At 41.8% G+C, this 21,093-nt stretch overlaps 2 protein-coding genes across 2 annotated transcripts; both read right to left on the bottom strand.

The window, feature by feature from the left end:
* Window positions 1–64: 64 nt before the first annotated feature.
* Window positions 65–9,702, bottom strand: LOC139415824 (uncharacterized). Its single transcript, XM_071163953.1, has 3 exons — window positions 9,448–9,702; window positions 6,597–7,022; window positions 65–1,666 (listed from the first exon to the last, which is right to left on the bottom strand). Exons 1-3 carry the CDS (start codon window positions 9,611–9,613, stop codon window positions 504–506), a joined length of 1,755 nt encoding a protein of 584 aa, XP_071020054.1. The 5' UTR covers window positions 9,614–9,702; the 3' UTR covers window positions 65–503.
* Window positions 9,703–13,544: 3,842 nt separating this feature from the next.
* Window positions 13,545–16,413, bottom strand: LOC139415832 (zinc finger protein 418-like). Its single transcript, XM_071163961.1, has 2 exons — window positions 16,025–16,413; window positions 13,545–15,154 (listed from the first exon to the last, which is right to left on the bottom strand). The coding sequence occupies exons 1-2, from the start codon at window positions 16,188–16,190 to the stop codon at window positions 13,950–13,952; spliced, it is 1,371 nt and encodes a 456-aa protein (XP_071020062.1). The 5' UTR covers window positions 16,191–16,413; the 3' UTR covers window positions 13,545–13,949.
* Window positions 16,414–21,093: the final 4,680 nt, after the last annotated feature.

The raw sequence follows: 21,093 nt of genomic DNA, 5'->3' as shown, positions 1-21,093 counted from the left end.
TCAATATCATGAATGAGCAGTATTTAGTGAAAATGGATGAGAAAAACTCTTGGACAGACACACATTTTCTGTAAAGTAAACATGTTTTAATATATCGAAAACATCAAGTCAGACCATTCGCTCAGTACATTTAGAGACATTCTAAAATGCAAAACTTCATAAAAGATATCTGTCAGAAGTAAATTTATCCACAAAAACAAAGATAATTGAATACACATTTTAAATGACCACATGTTCACAAAATTTGCTGATATAACCATCAGGCCGATACAAAAGATTAGGGGAGGACCACCTCACTTGCAAATAGTAAACTCTGAACTGTTGGATTATTACATCATCATTGAAATCAAATCAAACTTTATTTACATAGAAAGCTTTACAAAAGTACGTTCACCACACATGAATTTATCTGAATCAAACATCATGAATGAGCCAGAGTTGCTTTGCTTTTGTTGTCCACATCCTGCCTTTTAATTCCCGTCTTCCGACAGAAGATCTTTGTCCTAATTTTCATCCTGTTTTCTTCCTTTGTGGATGTTTTTCACATGCGTCAGCAGGTTAGACTTTTGAGTGAAGCTTTTCTCACAGTCTCCACAGCTAAATGGTTTCTCACCTGTGTGAGTCAGTTTATGCTTCCTTAGGTTCCCCTTCAAATTGAAGCTTTTTCCACAGTCACCACAGCTAAATGGTTTCTCTCCTGTGTGAGTCCTTATATGATCTGTAAGGTTCCCCTTATGATAGAAGCTTTTCCCACAGACACCACAGCTAAATGTTTTCTGTTGTGTGTGAGTCAGTATATGTTTCCCTAGGTCTCCCTTCTGATTGAAGCTTTTCCCACAGTCACCACAGCTAAATGGTTTCTCTCCCGTGTGAGTCAGTTTGTGTAAGTTCAGGTTTCCCTTCTGACTGAAGCTTTTCCCACAGTCACCACAGACAAATGGTTTCTCTCCTGTGTGAATACTCATGTGCCTGGACAGATCTCCTTTGTATTTGATTATCTTTCCACAAACAGGGCAGATACAGGGTTGGACATGGGCCTTCAGTTTACATGTGGAGTTGTAGTGTTTATTGCCGAAGCTGCAGTCACTGAGTCTCTTCTTGGTGAGAGTCACATGCCTCTGCAGGTCAGCTTTCAGAGCAAACATTTCACCACAGTCACGGCAGTGGTGAGTTTTTATAGACGTGGTGCTGTGTTTGGAAGAGTTTTCCCCCATTGGTGGGTTGGGATCCAATGGTGGACTGGGATCTAATGGTGGGCTGCTGTCAAGTCCTACTGGGTCGCTGCTTACGGCTGAGCTGTGTCTGTAGGCATTGTTTTGATTATCTGGAAGGTCACAGGGAATGTTGAGACCCTTAATGTGGGTCACAGTTCCAAAAGGTTTCAGATCCACTGGTTTAGAGTCACTCTCTCTGTTCTCCACAGTCTGGGTTTGGGGAAGAGTCAAGGACTGAAGTGGGTCCTCCTGATCCCATTCACTTTTCACACAGGAAGGAGTGAATATGAACTTCATGATATCAGGCTTTAGACCTTGAAGCTGCTCTTCCTCCTGACTGGTCCTGACTTCCTCCTGTTCCTCTTTAATCTGTGTGGGCTCTGGGTCCTCCTGCCCACAGTGCTGCTGCTCAGTTGGAACCTTCTCTTCAGAGACAGAAAGCTGCAGGCAGTCTAGAGGGAAGGAGAGGAGGAGCAGAGGTTATTTATAATATAATTTGGAATCACTCATGAATTATAGATCTCTATGACATTCAATTTCAATGTTCTTCCTTAGCATGGATCTCTATGATCTATATAGCCTGAGTGCAGATAGCTAGCTAGGTATTTGCTTCCTTAGCATGGATCTCTATGATCTATATAGCCTGAGTGCAGACAGCTAGCTAGGTATTTGCTTCCTTAGCATGGATCTCTATGATCTATACAGCCTGAGTGCAGATAGCTAGCTAGGTATTTGCTTCCTTAGCATGGATCTCTATGATCTATATAGCCTGAGTGCAGACAGCTAGCTAGGTATTTGCTTTCCTTCACACAAGCCATATAGGTGGGGGGTTAACATGCCTACTATTGAACACACTGTTGCTAATGAGAACAAAAGTTCCACCGACACCGTCTAACCCTTAACAATCCTTGCACATCTGAAAAATAGTGTATGTTTTAGAGGATCGAAGGACCATGATTGGCATAAAAACCGTAGGTTAAGGTTAAGCTTAGCATCCACTACAGCATGTCTGATCAGAACAGGGATGAGGTGGATGTCCAGGTTAAGGAGGGTTCAATGGGAAGAGATGTCCAGGTTAAGGGGGGTTCAATGGGAAGAGATGTCCGGGTTAAGGAGGGTTCAATGGGAAGAGATGTCCAGGTTAAGGAGGGTTCAATGGGAAGAGATGTCCAGGTTAAGGAGGGTTCAATGGGAAGAGATGTCCAGGTTAAGGAGGGTTTAATGGGAAGAGATGTCCGGGTTAAGGAGGGTTTAATGGGAAGAGATGTCCAGGTTAAGGAGGGTTTAATGGGAAGAGATGTCCAGGTTAAGGGGGGTTCAATGGGAAGAGATGTCCGGGTTAAGGAGGGTTCAATGGGAAGAGATGTCCAGGTTAAGGGGGGTTCAATGTGAAGAGATGTCCAGGTTAAGGAGGGTTTAATGGGAAGAGATGTACAGGTTAAGGGGGGTTTAATGGGAAGAGATGTCCAGGTTAAGGAGGGTTCAATGGGAAGAGATGTCCAGGTTAAGGGGGGTTCAATGTGAAGAGATGTCCAGGTTAAGGAGGGTTCAATGGGAAGAGATGTACAGGTTAAGGAGGGTTCAATGGGAAGAGATGTCCAGGTTAAGGGGAGTTTAATGGATGGGAACAGGGATGAGGCTGTCCCCGTCCACCTGGTCGTGCTGCTGATCCAATTTCTGTTGTTTTGTCTGTGTCTATAAACCCTGATGTGTTACCTTGCCCCACTACCTTTTCGACCCTCTCTCTTCCTTTCTACCGCGCCTGCCGTCTCGACCTCTGAATGATCGGCTATGAAAAGCCAACTAACATTTACTCCTGTGGTGACTTGTTTCACCCTCTACAACCACTGTGCTTATTATTTGACCCTGCTGGTAATCTATGAATGTTTTAACATATTGAAGAACAGCCAGATGGACTGGCCACCTCTCAGAGCCTGGTTCCTCTCTAGGTTTCTTCCTAGGTTCCTGCCTTTCTAGGGAGTTTTTCCTTGCCACCGTGCTTCTACACCTGCATTGCTTGCTGTTTGGGGGTTTTAGGCTGGGTTTCTGTACAAGCACTTTGTGACATCTTCTGATGTAGAAAGGACTTTATAAATACATTTGATTGATTGATTTAATGGAAAGAGATGTCCACATTCAAAACACACACATCTGACCACTCTTGGTTCCGATAACTGAGAATCCTATCCAGTGAAAAGTCATAATAAAACGTAGATTTTAGTATTGGTACATTTTATGCCCCGTTAAAAACACTGTACATGCACAGGTGAGATACCTGCTAAACAATACAACAGGCATTGGTCCAGTCACAATCCAATGAACCAAACAGGCTAATTGGTTCGTAGACATGCTAAACGTGGGTAAATGTACTAAATTAACAGTATAAGAGTGTAGGTACATCTACATTACATAAACAGAATATACATGAGCGATTTACACCAATTGAAATAGCCAACCAGCACCACAAAATGACTAATGCTAACAAGGCTAACGTCGCTAGCTAGCATGCTAAATACCCATTCATTCTTAATGCAAATGCTAACGCTAACACTAGCGGACGTGTATGAGCTAGCGAACAAGCTCAACACAATTATTTACAACAGACGCTACTTGACAAATTCACAAGACAAATCTCTCTTAGAACTATAATTTAGCTGCATGCCCAATAAACCATCAGAACAGCAAGGTACACTACATGACCAAACGTATGTGGACACCAGCTGAGTACACTACATGACCAAATGTACGTGGACACCTGCTTGTCATTAATATGTAGTTGGTCCCCCCTTTGCTGCTGTAACAGCCTCCACTTTTCTGGGAAGGCTTTCCACTAGATGTTGGAACATCGATGGTGGGATTTGCCTCCACTCAGCCACAGGTGCATTAGTGAGGTTGGGCACTGAAGTTGGGCGATTAGGCCTGGCTCGCGGTTGGCATCCCAATTCATCCCAAAGTTGTTCGATGGGGTTGAGGTCAGGGCTCTGTGCAGGCCAGTGAAGTTCTTCAAAAGTTCTTCCAAACCATTTCTGTCGGACCTCACTTGTGCTCTAGGGAATTGTCCTGCAGAAGCACAAAACGGCCTTCCACAAACTGGAAGCACAGAATCATCTAGAACAGTGGTCACCAACCTTTTCTGAGTCAAGATCACGTTCGCAGTCAAAAAGAAAGCTGAGATCTACCGCACAGATTTGTTTTTTTAAACATTAACCTCACACAAACAGTTGTAGGAGTGAGGTCTGGGCACTAGGCCTAATAAATTATCACAGCATATTGGCTATATGATTGGCCTGCCAATATTATTAATCTGACCATATTATATTTCAAAACTCGAGCTTTCAAAATAGATCAGTTGGTTTAGCACTTGTGAGGCACCGTGGAGCATGAATTGAAATAATTACCTTTTTTTAAATTTTACTGGACTGGTGGTACCTGCATCTGACGGTAAACAAGGTCAAATCACGACATCAGTGATCTTCAGGTCGAAAAGTCGGAGCTCTGGAAAGATGCCCGAGTTTCCGACTTAGATGACCGGTCAAAATCATTTTGGTTTTGTAATAGTGTTTTTGTAATAGTGTTTTTGTAATAGTGTTTTTGTAATAGTGTTGAATAAAAACAGTGACTGTGCTGAATATAAACTTAAACTCACTCATAAAAAAACAGCAACTCTTTGCTGTATTCGTTGACAGTCTCTCTGTGGTTATATTTTGACGTAAGCTAGTAGCTTAAACTTGGCTGTGGCCAGGGTCATGGAAGCTCTGTAGCCACGGTGATTTAACCTATCCGATTGGGCAGCGCAGTAGGTGCACTTGATTTAGTCACAGATTTGCCGGTCCGCCAGGTAGGCGTAGTTTGTCTCATGGGAACACTTTGCTTACCCGGTGTGCAGGACTTTTGAATCAAGTGCACCTACCGGCTACAGCTCAACACAATAAAAAAAAAAAGAAAGTAGCACAAGCCTTTATCGTTTGTTGGCTTTTCTACAGAAATATTTGGTGATCGACTAGGACCGGTCTAGAATGTCATTCTATGCTGTAGCGTTAAGATTTCCCTTTACTGGAACTAAGGGGCCTAGCCCGAACCATGAAAAACAGCCCCAGACCATTATAATGCCTGCACCAAACTTTACCGTTGGCATTATGCATTGGGGCAGGTAGTGTTCTCCAGAGAACGTGTTTCCACTTCTCCAGAGTCCAATGGCGGCGAGCTTCACTCCACTCCAGCCGAAGCTTCGCATCGCACATGGTGAGCTTAGGCTTGTGTGCGGCTGCTCGGCCATGGTAGTGAGTGTTGCAACAGAGGACATAACATTTTTAAGCAAAACGCTCTTCAGCACTCTGCGGTCCCGCCCTGTGAGCTTGTGTGGCCTACCACTTTGCGGCTGAGACGTTGTTGCTCCTAGACCTTTTCACTTCACAATGACAACACTTACAGTTGACCGGGGGTCAGCTTTAGCAGCGCAGAAATTTTGACAAACTGACTTGGAAAGTTCGCATCCTATGACAGTGCCACGTTGAAAGTCAATGAGCTCTTAAGTAAGGCCATTCTACTGCCAATGTTTGTCTATGGAGATTGCATGGGGGTGTGCTCGATTTTATACACCTGTCAGCAACAGGTGTGGCTGACATAGCCAAATCCACTACTTTGAAGGGGTGTCCACATACTGCTGAATACATACTGTATGTGACATCAGGAGGACAAGTAGCAAGAAGGAAATGTAGTGCTCGTCAGGATAGGGAAACCACCTAGAGAATGACAGAGGCCTCTACTGACCAAAAGGCAGTATTTCCATGGGCAGCGCCATTAAGGGCTTCCACCATTTTAATGTCGTCAAGTGGGAGGGACTTCCAACTTCATTAGCTGATCCCTCCTGGTGACCCTGTTGGGAGTCTTAACCTGGACCAGAGACATTATGCCCATAGGGGGCACGCAGTGTCCAGCTGTGACGTCATCTCTCAGAGCAGTCATCCCTCAGGGTCTCAATGCTGCCACCTACTGTATGTCATCTCTCAGAGAAAGTGGGTGTGTCGAAAGGAGTGGGGGTTTCGAAAGGAACCATATAAGGAGAAGTGGGCGTTTCGAAAGGAACCATTTAAGGAGAAGTGGGCGTTTCGAAAGGAACCATATAAGGAGAAGTGGGCGTTTCAAAAGGAACCATATAAGGAGAAGTGGGTGTTCAGAAATGAATTACATCACCAATGTGGCACTGGAGTCAGAATGGAAAAATAAATGTGTGGAGCTGCTGTCCAAGCAAAGGGAAAGCACTGCCACGTTGGGGCTAAAACCACTTCTACAAAATGTTGAAATTGTGACCCCACTCAAAGCCTAAACAGTTTATTCATTTACTAGAACTATTGCTAACTATCAGTAGATCTACATACTAACCTATTCTACGTAGTTGTATCTCTGGTGTCCTCCCCAGCAGTCTCCGTAGCCGATCATTCTCCTCCTGGTACTCTGCTACAGTTTCCTCAACTGCACCAAAAATATCCACAGCAGCAGACGCCGTTAAACATTGATTTAACAACACACTCAACAACTGTAGTTTAGATGTTTTCAGTGGACTGAGAGTTGGGTGTTCAGCTAATATGGTTTCTTGACATGAGTTCTCCAGATCACATTCACTTTTCACACAGGAAGGAGTGAATATGGAGTCTTTGGTATCAACGAGCCCTTGAAGCTGCTCTTCCTCCTGACTGGTCCTGACTTCCTCCTGTTCCTCTTTAATCTGTTTGGTTTCTGGGTCCTCCTGCCCACAGTGCTGCTGCTCAGGGGGAACCTCCTCTTCAGAGACAGAGAGCTGCAGGGAGTCTGGAGGGAAGGAGAGGAGGGTCAGAGGTTACCTATACAGACATGCCTGAGTGCACAACGCCATTTCTAAATGCTTTTGTTGACGCCGACAAAAAACATTTTAATATATTTTTTAATGATCTGTTTATGATGTTCCAATACGAAAAAACAGATACAAACATTGACATTCACTGCAGTGTTGAATGGAAACACAAATGTTAACGACAAAACAAAACTTAACACAGATATTCAGAAAAACTAGATGTCCGACTCATAGATCTAGGTGGTCCATATTATGAACAGTCAGCAGAGAGTCACAAGCCACATCGACTCGGTACTGGTACCCTGTGTATATGTATATATATATATATATATATATATATATATATATATATATAGTCATACTGGTACCCTGTGTATACACACATATAGTCATACTGGTACCCTGTTATAAAAAAAATAAAAAATAAATACACACACACAGGGGCATAAAAGTATTTAGTCAGCCACCAATTGTGCAAGTTCTCCCACTTAAAAAGATGAGAGGCCTGTAATTTTCATCATAGGTACACTTCAACTATGACACGGGGGGACCTAGTGAATGACCTGCAGAGAGCTGGGACCAAAGTAACAAAGCCTACCATCAGTAACACACTACGCCGCCAGGGACTCAAATCCTGCAGTGCCAGACATGTCCCCCTGCTTAAGCCAGTACATGTCCAGGCCCATCTGAAGTTTGCTAGAGAGCATTTGGATGATCCAGAAGAAGATTGGGAGAATGTCATATGGTCAGATGAAACCAAAATATACTTTTTTGGTAAAAACTCAACTCGTCGTGTTTGGAGGACAAAGAATGCTGAGTTGCATCCAAAGAACACCATACCTCCTGTGAAGCATGGGGGTGGAAACATCATGCTTTGGGGCTGTTTTTCTGCAAAGGGACCAGGACGACTGATCCGTGTAAAGGAAAGAATGAATGGGGCCATGTATTGTGAAATTTTGAGTGAAAACCTCCTTCCATCAGCAAGTGCATTGAAGATGAAACATGGCTGGGTCTTTCAACATGACAATGATCCCAAACACACCACCCGGGCAACGAAGGAGTGGCTTCGTAAGAAGCATTTCAAGGTCCTGGAGTGGCCTAGCCAGTCTCCAGATCTCAACCCCATAGAAAATGTTTGGATGGAGTTGAAAGTCTGTGTTGCCCAGCAACAGCCCCAAAACATCACTGCTCTAGAGGAGATCTGCATGGAGGAATGGGCCAAAATACCAGCAACAGTGTGTGAAAACCTTGTGAAGACTTACAGAAAACGTTTGACCTCTGTCATTGCCAACAAAGGGTATATAACAAAGTATTGAGATAAACTTTTGTTCTTGACCAAATACTTATTTTCCACCATAATTTGCAAATAAATTAATACAAAATCCTACAATGTGGTTTTCTGGATTTTTTTTTCTCATTTTGTCTGTCATAGTTGAAGTGTACCTATGATGAAAATTGTGCACAACTGGCTATAGGCTACACAAGCCTCCCCACAATAGACCATTCCCCTTCTCGTGAAATGCCAGGAAAAGCTGTAGGACATTTATTTAGTTAAAAAATAATAATACTAAGCCTAATAGCCTATTAGGGGAAAGCAGCAGGCTCTTGCTACTTGCTGAATGTAAAACAGGCCTACGGCATAGAAAACGCATGTTGGGGAAAGTTGAGGAGATAAAGTGCATTGGTGTGATCACTTTTGTTCGGTTCTGATAACATTGTTCCACTGATGCAATGCAAATAGTTGCACAGGACAGACAGAGATCACCGTGAAAAGGAAGACCCAAAGGAATTCACAAACCATTAGAAACATTGAAAGAAACAACAACTTGCAAACCACTTGAGCAAGGACACACTTTAAAATATGCTCAGCCTAAACAGGGATTGTTGTCGAATTGCTACATTTAAAAGTATGAGTTACTATGTTATTTTTCATTAGGCCTACATGTACATTGAAGTATTATTTGCAGTTGTCACTATGACAATAAACACAAACAGTATCTGTGTGTTTTATAGACCTCATGACTGGTCTGAACCGCTATCTGTGTGTTTTATAGACCTCATGACTGGTCTGAACCACTATCTGTTTGTTAGAGACCTCATGAATGGTCGTGTGTGTGAATTTATTTTGGATCCGCGTTAATTTGCAATGATATCTTTCGCCACCGTTTCCTTACAACATAATAAATATAGTTAGTTTCCTTCCAGCTAATTTCTTAGTTACACGATTGTATAACTAGTAAAATTTGTTTAATTGAGGGTGCATTATTTATTAAGTTCGACAATGAGGACGAAAAATAGCATAGTTACTTAAAACGACGTTTGCGTGAACCTGAATCAAGAAAATTAATGGTGAAGTCTCTCCTAGACACGGTACACTATTCCTCCTCACCACTATATACTCACCTCTTCTACATAGTTGTATCTCCGGTGTGATCCCCAGCAGTCTCCGTAGCCGATCATTCTCCTCTTGGTACTCCACTACCGTTTTCTCAACTGCACCGAAAATCTCCACAGCAGCCGCCGTTAAACGCTCATTTAAAAACACACGCAACATCTGTAGTTTAGACATTTTCAGTTGAGTAACTTATTCAGCTCAGTCAGTATGTCTTGACCCCACACAAGAAGTGTCGTCTTCAAATCTACTTCCGTGTTCTAGTCAAGGAATTTGAGAAAAATCCTTGGTTCTAGCGGGTAGCAAACTCGGAAAGGCACAACAGCGCCTCTAGTTGGATGGGGGTTTAAATTAGAACAATTTAATAGGATTTATATTGTTTGCATTCATACAAAGTGCGCTTATTAGGCAGGGGTGGTAAAAGTACCCAATTTTCATACTTGAGTAAAAGTAAAGATACCTTAATATAAAGTTACTCAAGTAAAAATGAAAGTCAGCCAGTAAAATACTTTGAGTAAAAGTATAAATCGTTTCAAATGTATTATATTAAGCAAACCAGGCAGTATCATTTAAAAAAAAAACAGATAGCCAGGAGCACACTCCAACACTCTGGCATCATTTACAAATGAAGCATGTGTTTAGTGAGTTCACTAGATCAGAGGCAGTAGGGACGTTCAGGTATGTTCTCTTGATAAGTGTGTTTAGTGAGTTCACTAGATCAGAGGCAGTAGGGACGTTCAGGTATGTTCTCTTGATAAGTGTGTTTAGTGAGTTCACTAGATCAGAGGCAGTAGGGACGTTCAGGTATGTTCTCTTGATAAGTGTGTTTAGTGAGTTCACTAGATCAGAGGCAGTAGGGACGTTCAGGTATGTTCTCTTGATAAGTGTGTTTAGTGAGTTCACTAGATCAGAGGCAGTAGGGATGACCAGGTATGTTCTCTTGATAAGTGTGTTTAGTGAGTTCACTAGATCAGAGGCAGTAGGGACGTTCAGGTATGTTCTCTTGATAAGTGTGTTTAGTGAGTTCACTAGATCAGAGGCAGTAGGGATGACCAGGTATGTTCTCTTGATAAGTGTGTTTAGTGAGTTCACTAGATCAGAGGCAGTAGGGACGTTCAGGTATGTTCTCTTGATAAGTGTGTTTAGTGAGTTCACTAGATCAGAGGCAGTAGGGATGACCAGGGATGTTCTCTTGATAAGTGTGTGAATTAGACCATTTTCCTGTCCTGCTAAGCATTCAAAATGTAACGAGTACTTTCGGTGTCAGGGAAATATAGAACCTTTTTAAAAATTACATTATTTTCTTTAGGAATGTAGTGAAGTAAAAGTAAAAGTTGTCAAAAATAGAAATAGTAAAGTACAGATACCCCAAAAAACTACTTAAGTAGTACTTCAAAGTATTTTCACTTAGGTACTTTACAACACTGTTATTTGGAGTCCACTGGAAATCATTATTTCCCAAAGGATTCAAATGATATCATGAATCGTGAAAATGGATGAGGAATAGCCTTGGACAGATGGAAGGAGCTATTTTTATGTATTTCGTTCTTCTAACCACTTTCCATCTCTGAACAACAGGGTTGGCACCCAAACCCTAGAGGCCATGTCATCTGATGCGACATTCCATCGCTCTCCTTTGTCAAACAGCCCTTTTGGACAAATTAATCTTGGTCCCTCCGCGTTTCGTTCCGTTTGCGCTGTTTGCTTCTGGTTGGTTCTTAAACGGTAAACGGCTTCCGTAATGAAAACACCCACGTTTTTGCACACAGACAGACGCACAGACGGATTGGCAGCCAGGAGGAGCCAATATATTATTAACCGTTAAGACATGCATTTGTCAGCTAAATAACACGTGTATTCTGTGTCCCTCAACTCTTATTTATAATGGGTTTCGTTTGTAATGAGCGGGATATAGCTAGATATACTGTATGTATTGTTGATGTGAGTATTGCTGTGGTCGTGGATGAATCGGGAACAGATGGAACGTGCACAAGAGTAATTATCGGCTGTGCATCGTAATTACCAGGATAAATCTGACCTGCAATTTGTAACCAAAGCTGCTGTCGCCTACTTGTAATGCGTAAAACCTTCATTATAACTTTGAAGTGACAGAAATAGCGAATGAATCTTTCATCTATACATTTTGAGAAATTTCACAGGAGGTTGGCGGCACCTTATTTGAGAAGGACGGGCTTGTGGTAATCGCTGGACCAGAATAAGTAAGTAGAATGGTATCAAACAGATCATGCCATTGAATTCGCTCTGGTACGGCCACAGCATCCTCCTGTATTGGAGATGTTTAACCCCCCCCCCCCCCCAAAAAAAGTGACATTTTATTTGGGACTTACTGAGTCTGCCTTTAAAATCAGATTTTAAACCTAACCTTAACCACACTGCTAAATTATGCCTAACCTTAAATTAAGGGCACATTTTATTATATTTCCATGAATTGTTATGTTACAGCTGAATTTAACTTTATTGCTGTGGTAACTACTACTGACAACCATAGTAAAAGGAAACGATGACTACACCTAGACATTAGACGAACTGCGGTTAAGTGTCTAAGGCTGCGGATCCGTAGGTAACCGTCACTTTCCGCCCCCTCCCCGTTCCGCAACCCGCCCCATTCCGCCCCCTCCCTGTTCCGCAACCCGCCCCATTCCGCCCCCCTGGAAAGATTTGGATCATGTTCTGTTTCTTTATCTCTACTTTGAACACACGTTTTTTTTGGTGGTCACCGTCCCTTCACATTTCTCATAACCAGGATTTATTCCATCCTTTTTATGCGAGTAAAGTACATGTCGGATAAAACAAATGTAATGGCAGGCACAGGCCTGATGGAAACAACACATTTGTTGGTAAACTTTCCAAATGTCGACAAAACTAAATGAGATAGACAAGGTGGGATGTTCACGATGAGCATGACGTGTCTCTTCTCTAAAGTCCAGGAAGCTCCGATTCAAACTCCCATTAGACAGTTCTTTATATTTTTTTATATACTTTTTTAAAATGAACAACAAATCAATACACAGAGTACATGAGGGATCACAAGTATATGTAGATTATATACAATGGACGATTGAGTTTAGGGGGGCCATTGGACAGTTCTGCAAGCGTTACTATGATGTCAAAATACGTTCGTTACTCACCAAATATGGACTTCCGTTGAGCAACTATCTTTGTTTATGTATCTGCGAGCTGTCGGCTAGAGCGCATGCGCAAAGACCACTGTGGACACATTCATGTTTCGTGACAAAACCAACCAGTAGAGTAGAACATGCGATGGAAACCCATTTACTTGTATTTTTTATTCGTTACATGGGAATGTAACCACACATTTTTTTTTATGAGCACCACGTCATCACGCGGTTTTATTCATTTTTTAAATCCGTAAGTCATTTTGATGAAAACACGACCCTGCTCGGAAAATGCGCGTATTGTTTTTATGCAGATATTTTTGAAGAATTGCATGACAATCCCTCGCCAATTGGATGGAAACCTAGCTCGTGTCAATTTTGAATGATAATTCTTCCCAGTTTTACCGGTGAAACGTCCATGAAGCATCTGCATGCCAACCATTTGATCTCAATCAGTTTCATGGGAATATGCATTTCGATGTTCTTAGTTATCTAGAGTTGTTTCTAATGATGTACAGTGTGCGAATTGTAGAGCAGAGGGTGTTAACAAACTGTAGCCTACCTGTGTTTTGATTCAATCAAAGCACATATTTAGCCTTGTGGCGCATGCTACACTATGCTATTATATTCGGTTCTGTTATGTCGAATACTGTGATCGTTATGCAATCTGGCAGACATTGATTCAGCTTTGATCTAACGAGCACCATTCACCAGAGTAGCATGTTTTCTGCAAGTTGTAGAGAATATCATACATGTGCAGAAGCTTCAGGGCCTTTAGCTGTTGGGAAGAGGGGTCCAGTAAACTTAGGATCCACATCTATTCCATATCAAAATATAGGATAATCTGTAAGAATAAATTATTTCTCAGAAGTAAACTGAATATAATTACTCAATACAATATTAAATTAATATCAATCATGAATGAGCAGTATTTAGTGAAAATGGATGAGAAAAACTCTTGGACAGACACATTTTCTGTAAAGTAAACATGTTTTAATATATCGAACACATCAAGTCAGACCATTCTCTCAGTACATTTAGAGACATTCTAAAATGCAAAACTTCATAAAAGATATCTGTCAGGAGTAAATTTATCCACAAAAACAAAGATAATTGTATACACATTTTAAATGACCACGTTCACAAAATTTGCTGATATAACCATCAGGCCGATACAAAAGATTAGGGGAGGACCACCTCACTTTCAAATAGTAAACTCTGAACTGTTGGATTATTACATCATAATTGAAATCAAATCAAACTTTATTTACATAGAAAGCTTTACAAAAGTATGTTCACCACACATGTGGGTTGCTTTGCTTTTGTTGTCCACATCCTGCCTTTTAATTCCCGTCTTCCAACAGAAGATCTTTGTCCTAATTTTCATCCTGTTTTCCTCCTTTGTGGATGTTTTTCACATGCGTCAGCAGGTTAGACTTTTGAGTGAAGCTTTTCTCACAGTCTCCACAGCTAAATGGTTTCTCTCCTGTGTGAGTCAGTTTATGCTTCCTTAGGTTCCCCTTCAAATTGAAGCTTTTCCCACAGTCACCACAGCTAAATGGTTTCTCTCCTGTGTGAGTCCTTATATGATCTGTAAGGTTCCCCTTCTGATAGAAGCTTTTCCCACAGACACCACAGCTAAATGGTTTCTGTTGTGTGTGAGTCAGTATATGTTTCCTTAGGTCTCCCTTCTGACTGAAGCTTTTCCCACAGTCACCACAGCTAAATGGTTTCTCTCCCGTGTGAGTCAGTTTGTGTAAGTTCAGGTTTCCCTTCTGACTGAAGCTTTTCCCACAGTCACCACAGCCAAATGGTTTCTCTCCTGTGTGAATACTCATGTGCCTGGACAGATCTCCTTTGTATTTGATGGTCTTTCCACAAACAGGGCAGATACAGGGTTTACCACCATGACAGAGCCTGACATGGGCCTTCAGTTTACATGTGGAGTTGTAGTGTTTATTGCCGAAGCTGCAGTCACTGAGTCTCTTCTTGGTGAGAGTCACATGCCTCTGCAGGTCAGCTTTCGGAGCAAACGTTTCACCACAGTCACGAAAGTGGCTAGTTTTTCTAGGCGTAGTGCTGGGTTTGGAACAGTGTTCCCCCATTGGTGGGTTGGAATCCAATGGTGGACTGGGATCCAATGGTGGGCTGCTGTCAAGTCCTACTGTGTAGCTGCTTACAGCTGAACTGTGTCTGGAGGCATTGTTTTGATTATCTGGAAGGTCACAGGGAATGTTGAGACCCTTATTGTGGGTCACAGTGCCAAAAGGTTTGAGATCCACTGGTTTAGAGTCTCTCTCTCTGTTCTCCACAGTCTGGGTTTGGGGATGAGTCAAGGACTGAAGTGGGTCCTCCTGATCACATTCACTTTTCAAACAGGAAGGAGAGAATATGAACTCTATGATATCAGGCTCCACCCCTTGAAGCTGCTCTTCCTCCTGACTGGTCCTGACTTCCTCCTGTTCCTCTTTAATCTGTGTGGGCTCTGGGTCCTCCTGCCCCAGCCTGGGGCTCCACTCCTGCTCACAGTGCTGCTGCTCAGGGGGAACCTCCTCTTCAGAGACAGAGAGCTGCAGGGAGTCTGGAGGGAAGGAGACGAGGGTAGAGGTTATCTGCCCGAGAATTACATTTACATTTGGAATCACTCATGAATTATAGATCTCTATGATTTTAAAATATCAAATGGCTTTATTGGCATGTATGTCTACACAGCCTTTAAACACAGCCTTTAAACACAGCCTTTAAACACAGCCTTTAAACACAGTCTTTAAACACAGCCGTTAAACACAGTCTTTAAACACAGTCTTTAAACACAGCCGTTAAACACAGCCTTTAAACACAGCCTTTAAACACAGCCTTTAAACACAGCCTTTAAACACAGCCTTTAAACACAGCCTTTAAACACAGCCTTTAAACACAGCCTTTACACACAGCCTTTAAACACAGCCTTTAAACATGTCTGAGTGAAGTTATCTGGGTATTTTCTCTCATTCACTTGGGTACTCAATCCTATTATGGAACACACCGCGGCCAACATGTACAAAAGTCACGCAGACACCATCTAATCTTTAATAATCCTTGTGTGCACAATGGTTTTGTGAACCTTAGAAACTATACTTTCATATCACCCCAAAATAATTGTATAAACACAAAATACAAAATACTATGCAGTATTTTAAAACACAGATTAACACAGAGGTGTTTTGCATTTCACATTTGCCTGAACTATGACACTTCCTGAGCTAATGGAAACAGGGGGGGGGGCAAAAAGTACATATCGTATCAAACATCATTTGTGACAGGCAGAGGACGTAATGGTGACGTGTGACGCTCCTGTCCAAGCAACGGAAAGCATTGGCACGTCGGGACTATTTTTTATATCACCGAAGGTCTAACCACTTTAATAATTTAGTATAACTATATCTAACTATCAGTATATCTAAATACGAACCTATTCTACATAGTTGTATCTCTGGTGTCCTCCGCAGCAGTCTCCGTAGCCGATCATTCTCCTCCTGGTACTCCACTACCGTTTTCTCAACTGCCCCGAATATCTCTACAACAGCCGCCGTTAAACGCTCATTTAAAAACACACGCAACATCTGTAGTTTAGACATTTTCAGTGGATTCAGTATTTGGTTATTTAGATAGTATGGTTTCTTGGCATGGGTCCTCCTGATCACATTCACTTTTCACACAGCAAGGAGTGAATATGGAGTCTTTGGTATCAACGAGCCCCCGACACGTCCTAAATTCAGTGGTCTTTCTTTTACTCCACAAAAAAAATAATGTTCCAAATCAAAACAAACTCATTCCCATTCCTACTTCCGTGTTCAAGTCAATGAATCTTACAAAACTCATTGGTTCTAGTGGCGACGAACCCAGAAACACAGAACAGCGTCACCAGCTGGATGGGGGTGTGTGTTTACTGCTGTGCAAGTTAGTTCACTGACCAAGTAAGGAAGGAAATAATGACGACATGTGGACAAAGCAGTGGTTATCATAAGTATGACATGATCTGGGAGAATCAATTCGACTGTATCAATAACATCAGGGACACCATTCTCCCGTTACCGTGCCAGGCATTCCAAAATAAACGAACAAATAATCCAGTTTATAACGCTTTTTTTTTTAAACTAATTTTTGTAAAATATTTTTTCAATATATATTCCTACAAAGCAGAACCATTGATTTAGCTATTTAGATAAGCAACCAGATTGAACTATTGGTTTTAAGGTTAATAAAAACAAGAAGCTAAACATAGATGTGTTTTCGTTTGTTGAATCCTTTAAAATATGCCCATTTTAAACATATATTTTTTTGAAAAATCTAAAAGCTATTTCAGACTATTTAGACAAGTTAACTGGCTTAGTAGTATATCCCTCAGATCTGTGAGATTCCTGTACTATGTTGTACTACTGTTTGATCATTACGTCATCATTCAAATAAAATCTAACTTTATTTACAGTGTGGTTGGAAAATATTGACACCCTTGATAAAAATTACTGCATAAAATAAATAATTAAAATATTGAGCTATATTGTATGCTAAAAAAAAACACAGGTTTTCAATGAGGTTTCAAGTCCAGAGACGGATTCGGTGGCTAATTAACCATTTCTTTGTGGATTTTGACGTTTGCTTGGGGTTATTGTGTTGTTGGAAAATCCACTTGCGGCCAAATTTCAGCTTTCTGGCAGAAACAACCAGGTTTTTGGCTAAAATGTCCTGGTACTGGGTAAAGTTCCTGATGCTGTTGACCTTAACAAGGGTCCCATGACCAGTGGAAGCAAAATAGCCCCATAACATCAATGAGCCACCACCATATTTTACAGAAGGTTTTGGGGTTATTTTCACCTCATGAATTCTCATTTCACATACCTACTAAAAGATTCCATGACTACCATACATACCTGTATTCCCTTGACTACCATACACACCTGTAATCCCTTGACTACCATACACACCTGTATTCCCTTGACTACCATACATAACTATTCCCTTGACTACCATACACACCTGTATTCCCTTGACTACCATACACACCTGTATTCCCTTGACTACCATACATACCTGTATTCCCTTGACTACCATACATAACTGTATTCCCTTGACTACCATATGTAACGGATGTTAAACGGCTAGCTTAGTTAGCGTGGGCGCTAAATAGCGTTTCAATCAGTGACGTCACTTGCTCTGAGACCTTGAAGTAGTAGTTCCCCTTGCTCTGCAAGGGCCGCGGCTTTTGTGGAGCAATGGGTAACAACGCTTCGTGGGTGACTGTTGTTGATGTGTGCAGAAGGTCCCTGGTTCGCGCCCGGGTATGGGTGAGGGGTCTAAAATTATACTGTTACACATACACACCATATATTCCCTTGACTACCATACACACCTGTATTCCCTTGACTACCATACATACCATATACACCTGTATTCCCTTGACTACCATACACACCTGTATTCCCTTGACTACCATACACACTTGTATTCCCTTGACTACCATACATACCATACATACCTGTATTCCCTTGACTACCATACATAACTGTATTCCCTTGACTACCATACACACCTGTATTCCCTTGACTACCATACATACCATACACACATGTATTCCCTTGACTACCATACACACCTGTATTCCCTTGACTAACATACACACCTGTATTCCCTTGACTACCATACATAACTGTATTCCCTTGACTACCATACATACCTGTATTCCCTTGACTACCATACACACCTGTATTCCCTTGACTACCATACATACCTGTATTCCCTTGACTACCATACATACCATACACACCTGTATTCCCTTGACTACCATACATACCATACACACCTGTATTCCCTTGACTACCATACACACCTGTATTCCCTTGACTACCATACATACCATACACACCTGTATTCCCTTGACTACCATACATACCATACACACCTGTATTCCCTTGACTACCATACACACCTGTATTCCCTTGACTACCATACACACCTGTATTCCCTTGACTACCATACACACCTGTATTCCCTTGACTACCATACATAACTGTATTCCCTTGACTACCATACATACCTGTATTCCCTTGACTACCATACACACCTGTATTCCCTTGACTACCATACATACCTGTATTCCCTTGACTACCATAGATACCATACACACCTGTATTCCCTTGACTACCATACATACCATACACACCTGTATTCCCTTGACTACCATACACACCTGTATTCCCTTGACTACCATACATACCTGTATTCCCTTGACTACCATACACACCTGTATTCCCTTGACTACCATACATACCATACACACCTGTATTCCCTTGACTACCATACACACCTGTATTCCCTTGACTACCATACACACCTGTATTCCCTTGACTACCATACATACCATACATACCTGTATTCCCTTGACTACCATACACACCTGTATTCCCTTGACTACCATACATACCATACATACCTGTATTCCCTTGACTACCATACACACCTGTATTCCCTTGACTACCATACACACCTGTATTCCCTTGACTACCATACATACCATACACACCTGTATTCCCTTGACTACCATACATAACTGTATTCCCTTGACTACCATACACACCTGTATTCCCTTGACTACCATACATAACTGTATTCCCTTGACTACCATACACACCTGTATTCCCTTGACTACCATACATACCATACATACCTGTATTCCCTTGACTACCATACACACCTGTATTCCCTTGACTACCATACATACCATACATACCTGTATTTCCTTGACTACCATACACACCTGTATTCCCTTGACTACCATACATACCTGTATTCCCTTGACTACCATACACACCTGTATTGCCTTGACTACCATACACACCTGTATTCCCTTGACTACCATACATACCATACACACCTGTATTCCCTTGACTACCATACACACCTGTATTCCCTTGACTACCATACACACCATACATACCTGTATTCCCTTGACTACCATACACACCTGTATTCCCTTGACTACCATACACACCTGTATTCCCTTGACTACCATACATAACTGTATTCCCTTGACTACCATACATAACTGTATTCCCTTGACTACCATACACACCTGTATTCCCTTGACTACCATACACACCTGTATTCCCTTGACTACCATACACACCTGTATTCCCTTGACTACCATACATACCATACATACCTGTATTCCCTTGACTACCATACACACCTGTATTCCCTTGACTACCATACATAACTGTATTCCCTTGACTACCATACACACCTGTATTCCCTTGACTACCATACACACCTGTATTCCCTTGACTACCATACATACCATACATACCTGTATTCCCTTGACTACCATACACACCTGTATTCCCTTGACTACCATACACACCTGTATTCCCTTGACTACCATACACACCTGTATTCCCTTGACTACCATACATACCATACATACCTGTATTCCCTTGACTACCATACACACCTGTATTCCCTTGACTACCATACACACCTGTATTCCCTTGACTACCATACACACCTGTATTCCCTTGACTACCATACATAACTGTATTCCCTTGACTACCATACATAACTGTATTCCCTTGACTACCATACATAACTGTATTCCCTTGACTACCATACACACCTGTATTCCCTTGACTACCATACACACCTGTATTCCCTTGACTACCATACACACCTGTATTCCCTTGACTACCATACATACCTGTATTCCCTTGACTACCATACACACCTGTATTCCCTTGACTACCATACATACCTGTATTCCCTTGACTACCATACATACCATACACACCTGTATTCCCTTGACTACCATACATACCATACGCACCTGTATTCCCTTGACTACCATACACACCTGTATTCCCTTGACTACCATACATACCATACACACCTGTATTCCCTTGACTACCATACATACCATACATACCTGTATTCCCTTGACTACCATACACACCTGTATTCCCTTGACTACCATACACACCTGTATTCCCTTGACTACCATACATACCATACACACCTGTATTCCCTTGACTACCATACATAACTGTATTCCCTTGACTACCATACACACCTGTATTCCCTTGACTACCATACATAACTGTATTCCCTTGACTACCATACACACCTGTATTCCCTTGACTACCATACATACCATAGATACCTGTATTCCCTTGACTACCATACACACCTGTATTCCCTTGACTACCATACATACCATACATACCTGTATTTCCTTGACTACCATACACACCTGTATTCCCTTGACTACCATACATACCTGTATTCCCTTGACTACCATACACACCTGTATTCCCTTGACTACCATACACACCTGTATTCCCTTGACTACCATACATACCATACACACCTGTATTCCCTTGACTACCATACATACCATACACACCTGTATTCCCTTGACTACCATACACACCTGTATTCCCTTGACTACCATACACACCTGTATTCCCTTGACTACCATACACACCTGTATTC

Source organism: Oncorhynchus clarkii, chromosome 9, assembly GCF_045791955.1.
Source record: "Oncorhynchus clarkii lewisi isolate Uvic-CL-2024 chromosome 9, UVic_Ocla_1.0, whole genome shotgun sequence".
Taxonomy (NCBI): domain Eukaryota; kingdom Metazoa; phylum Chordata; class Actinopteri; order Salmoniformes; family Salmonidae; genus Oncorhynchus; species Oncorhynchus clarkii.
This window is presented reverse-complemented; position numbering and strand designations above follow the sequence as displayed.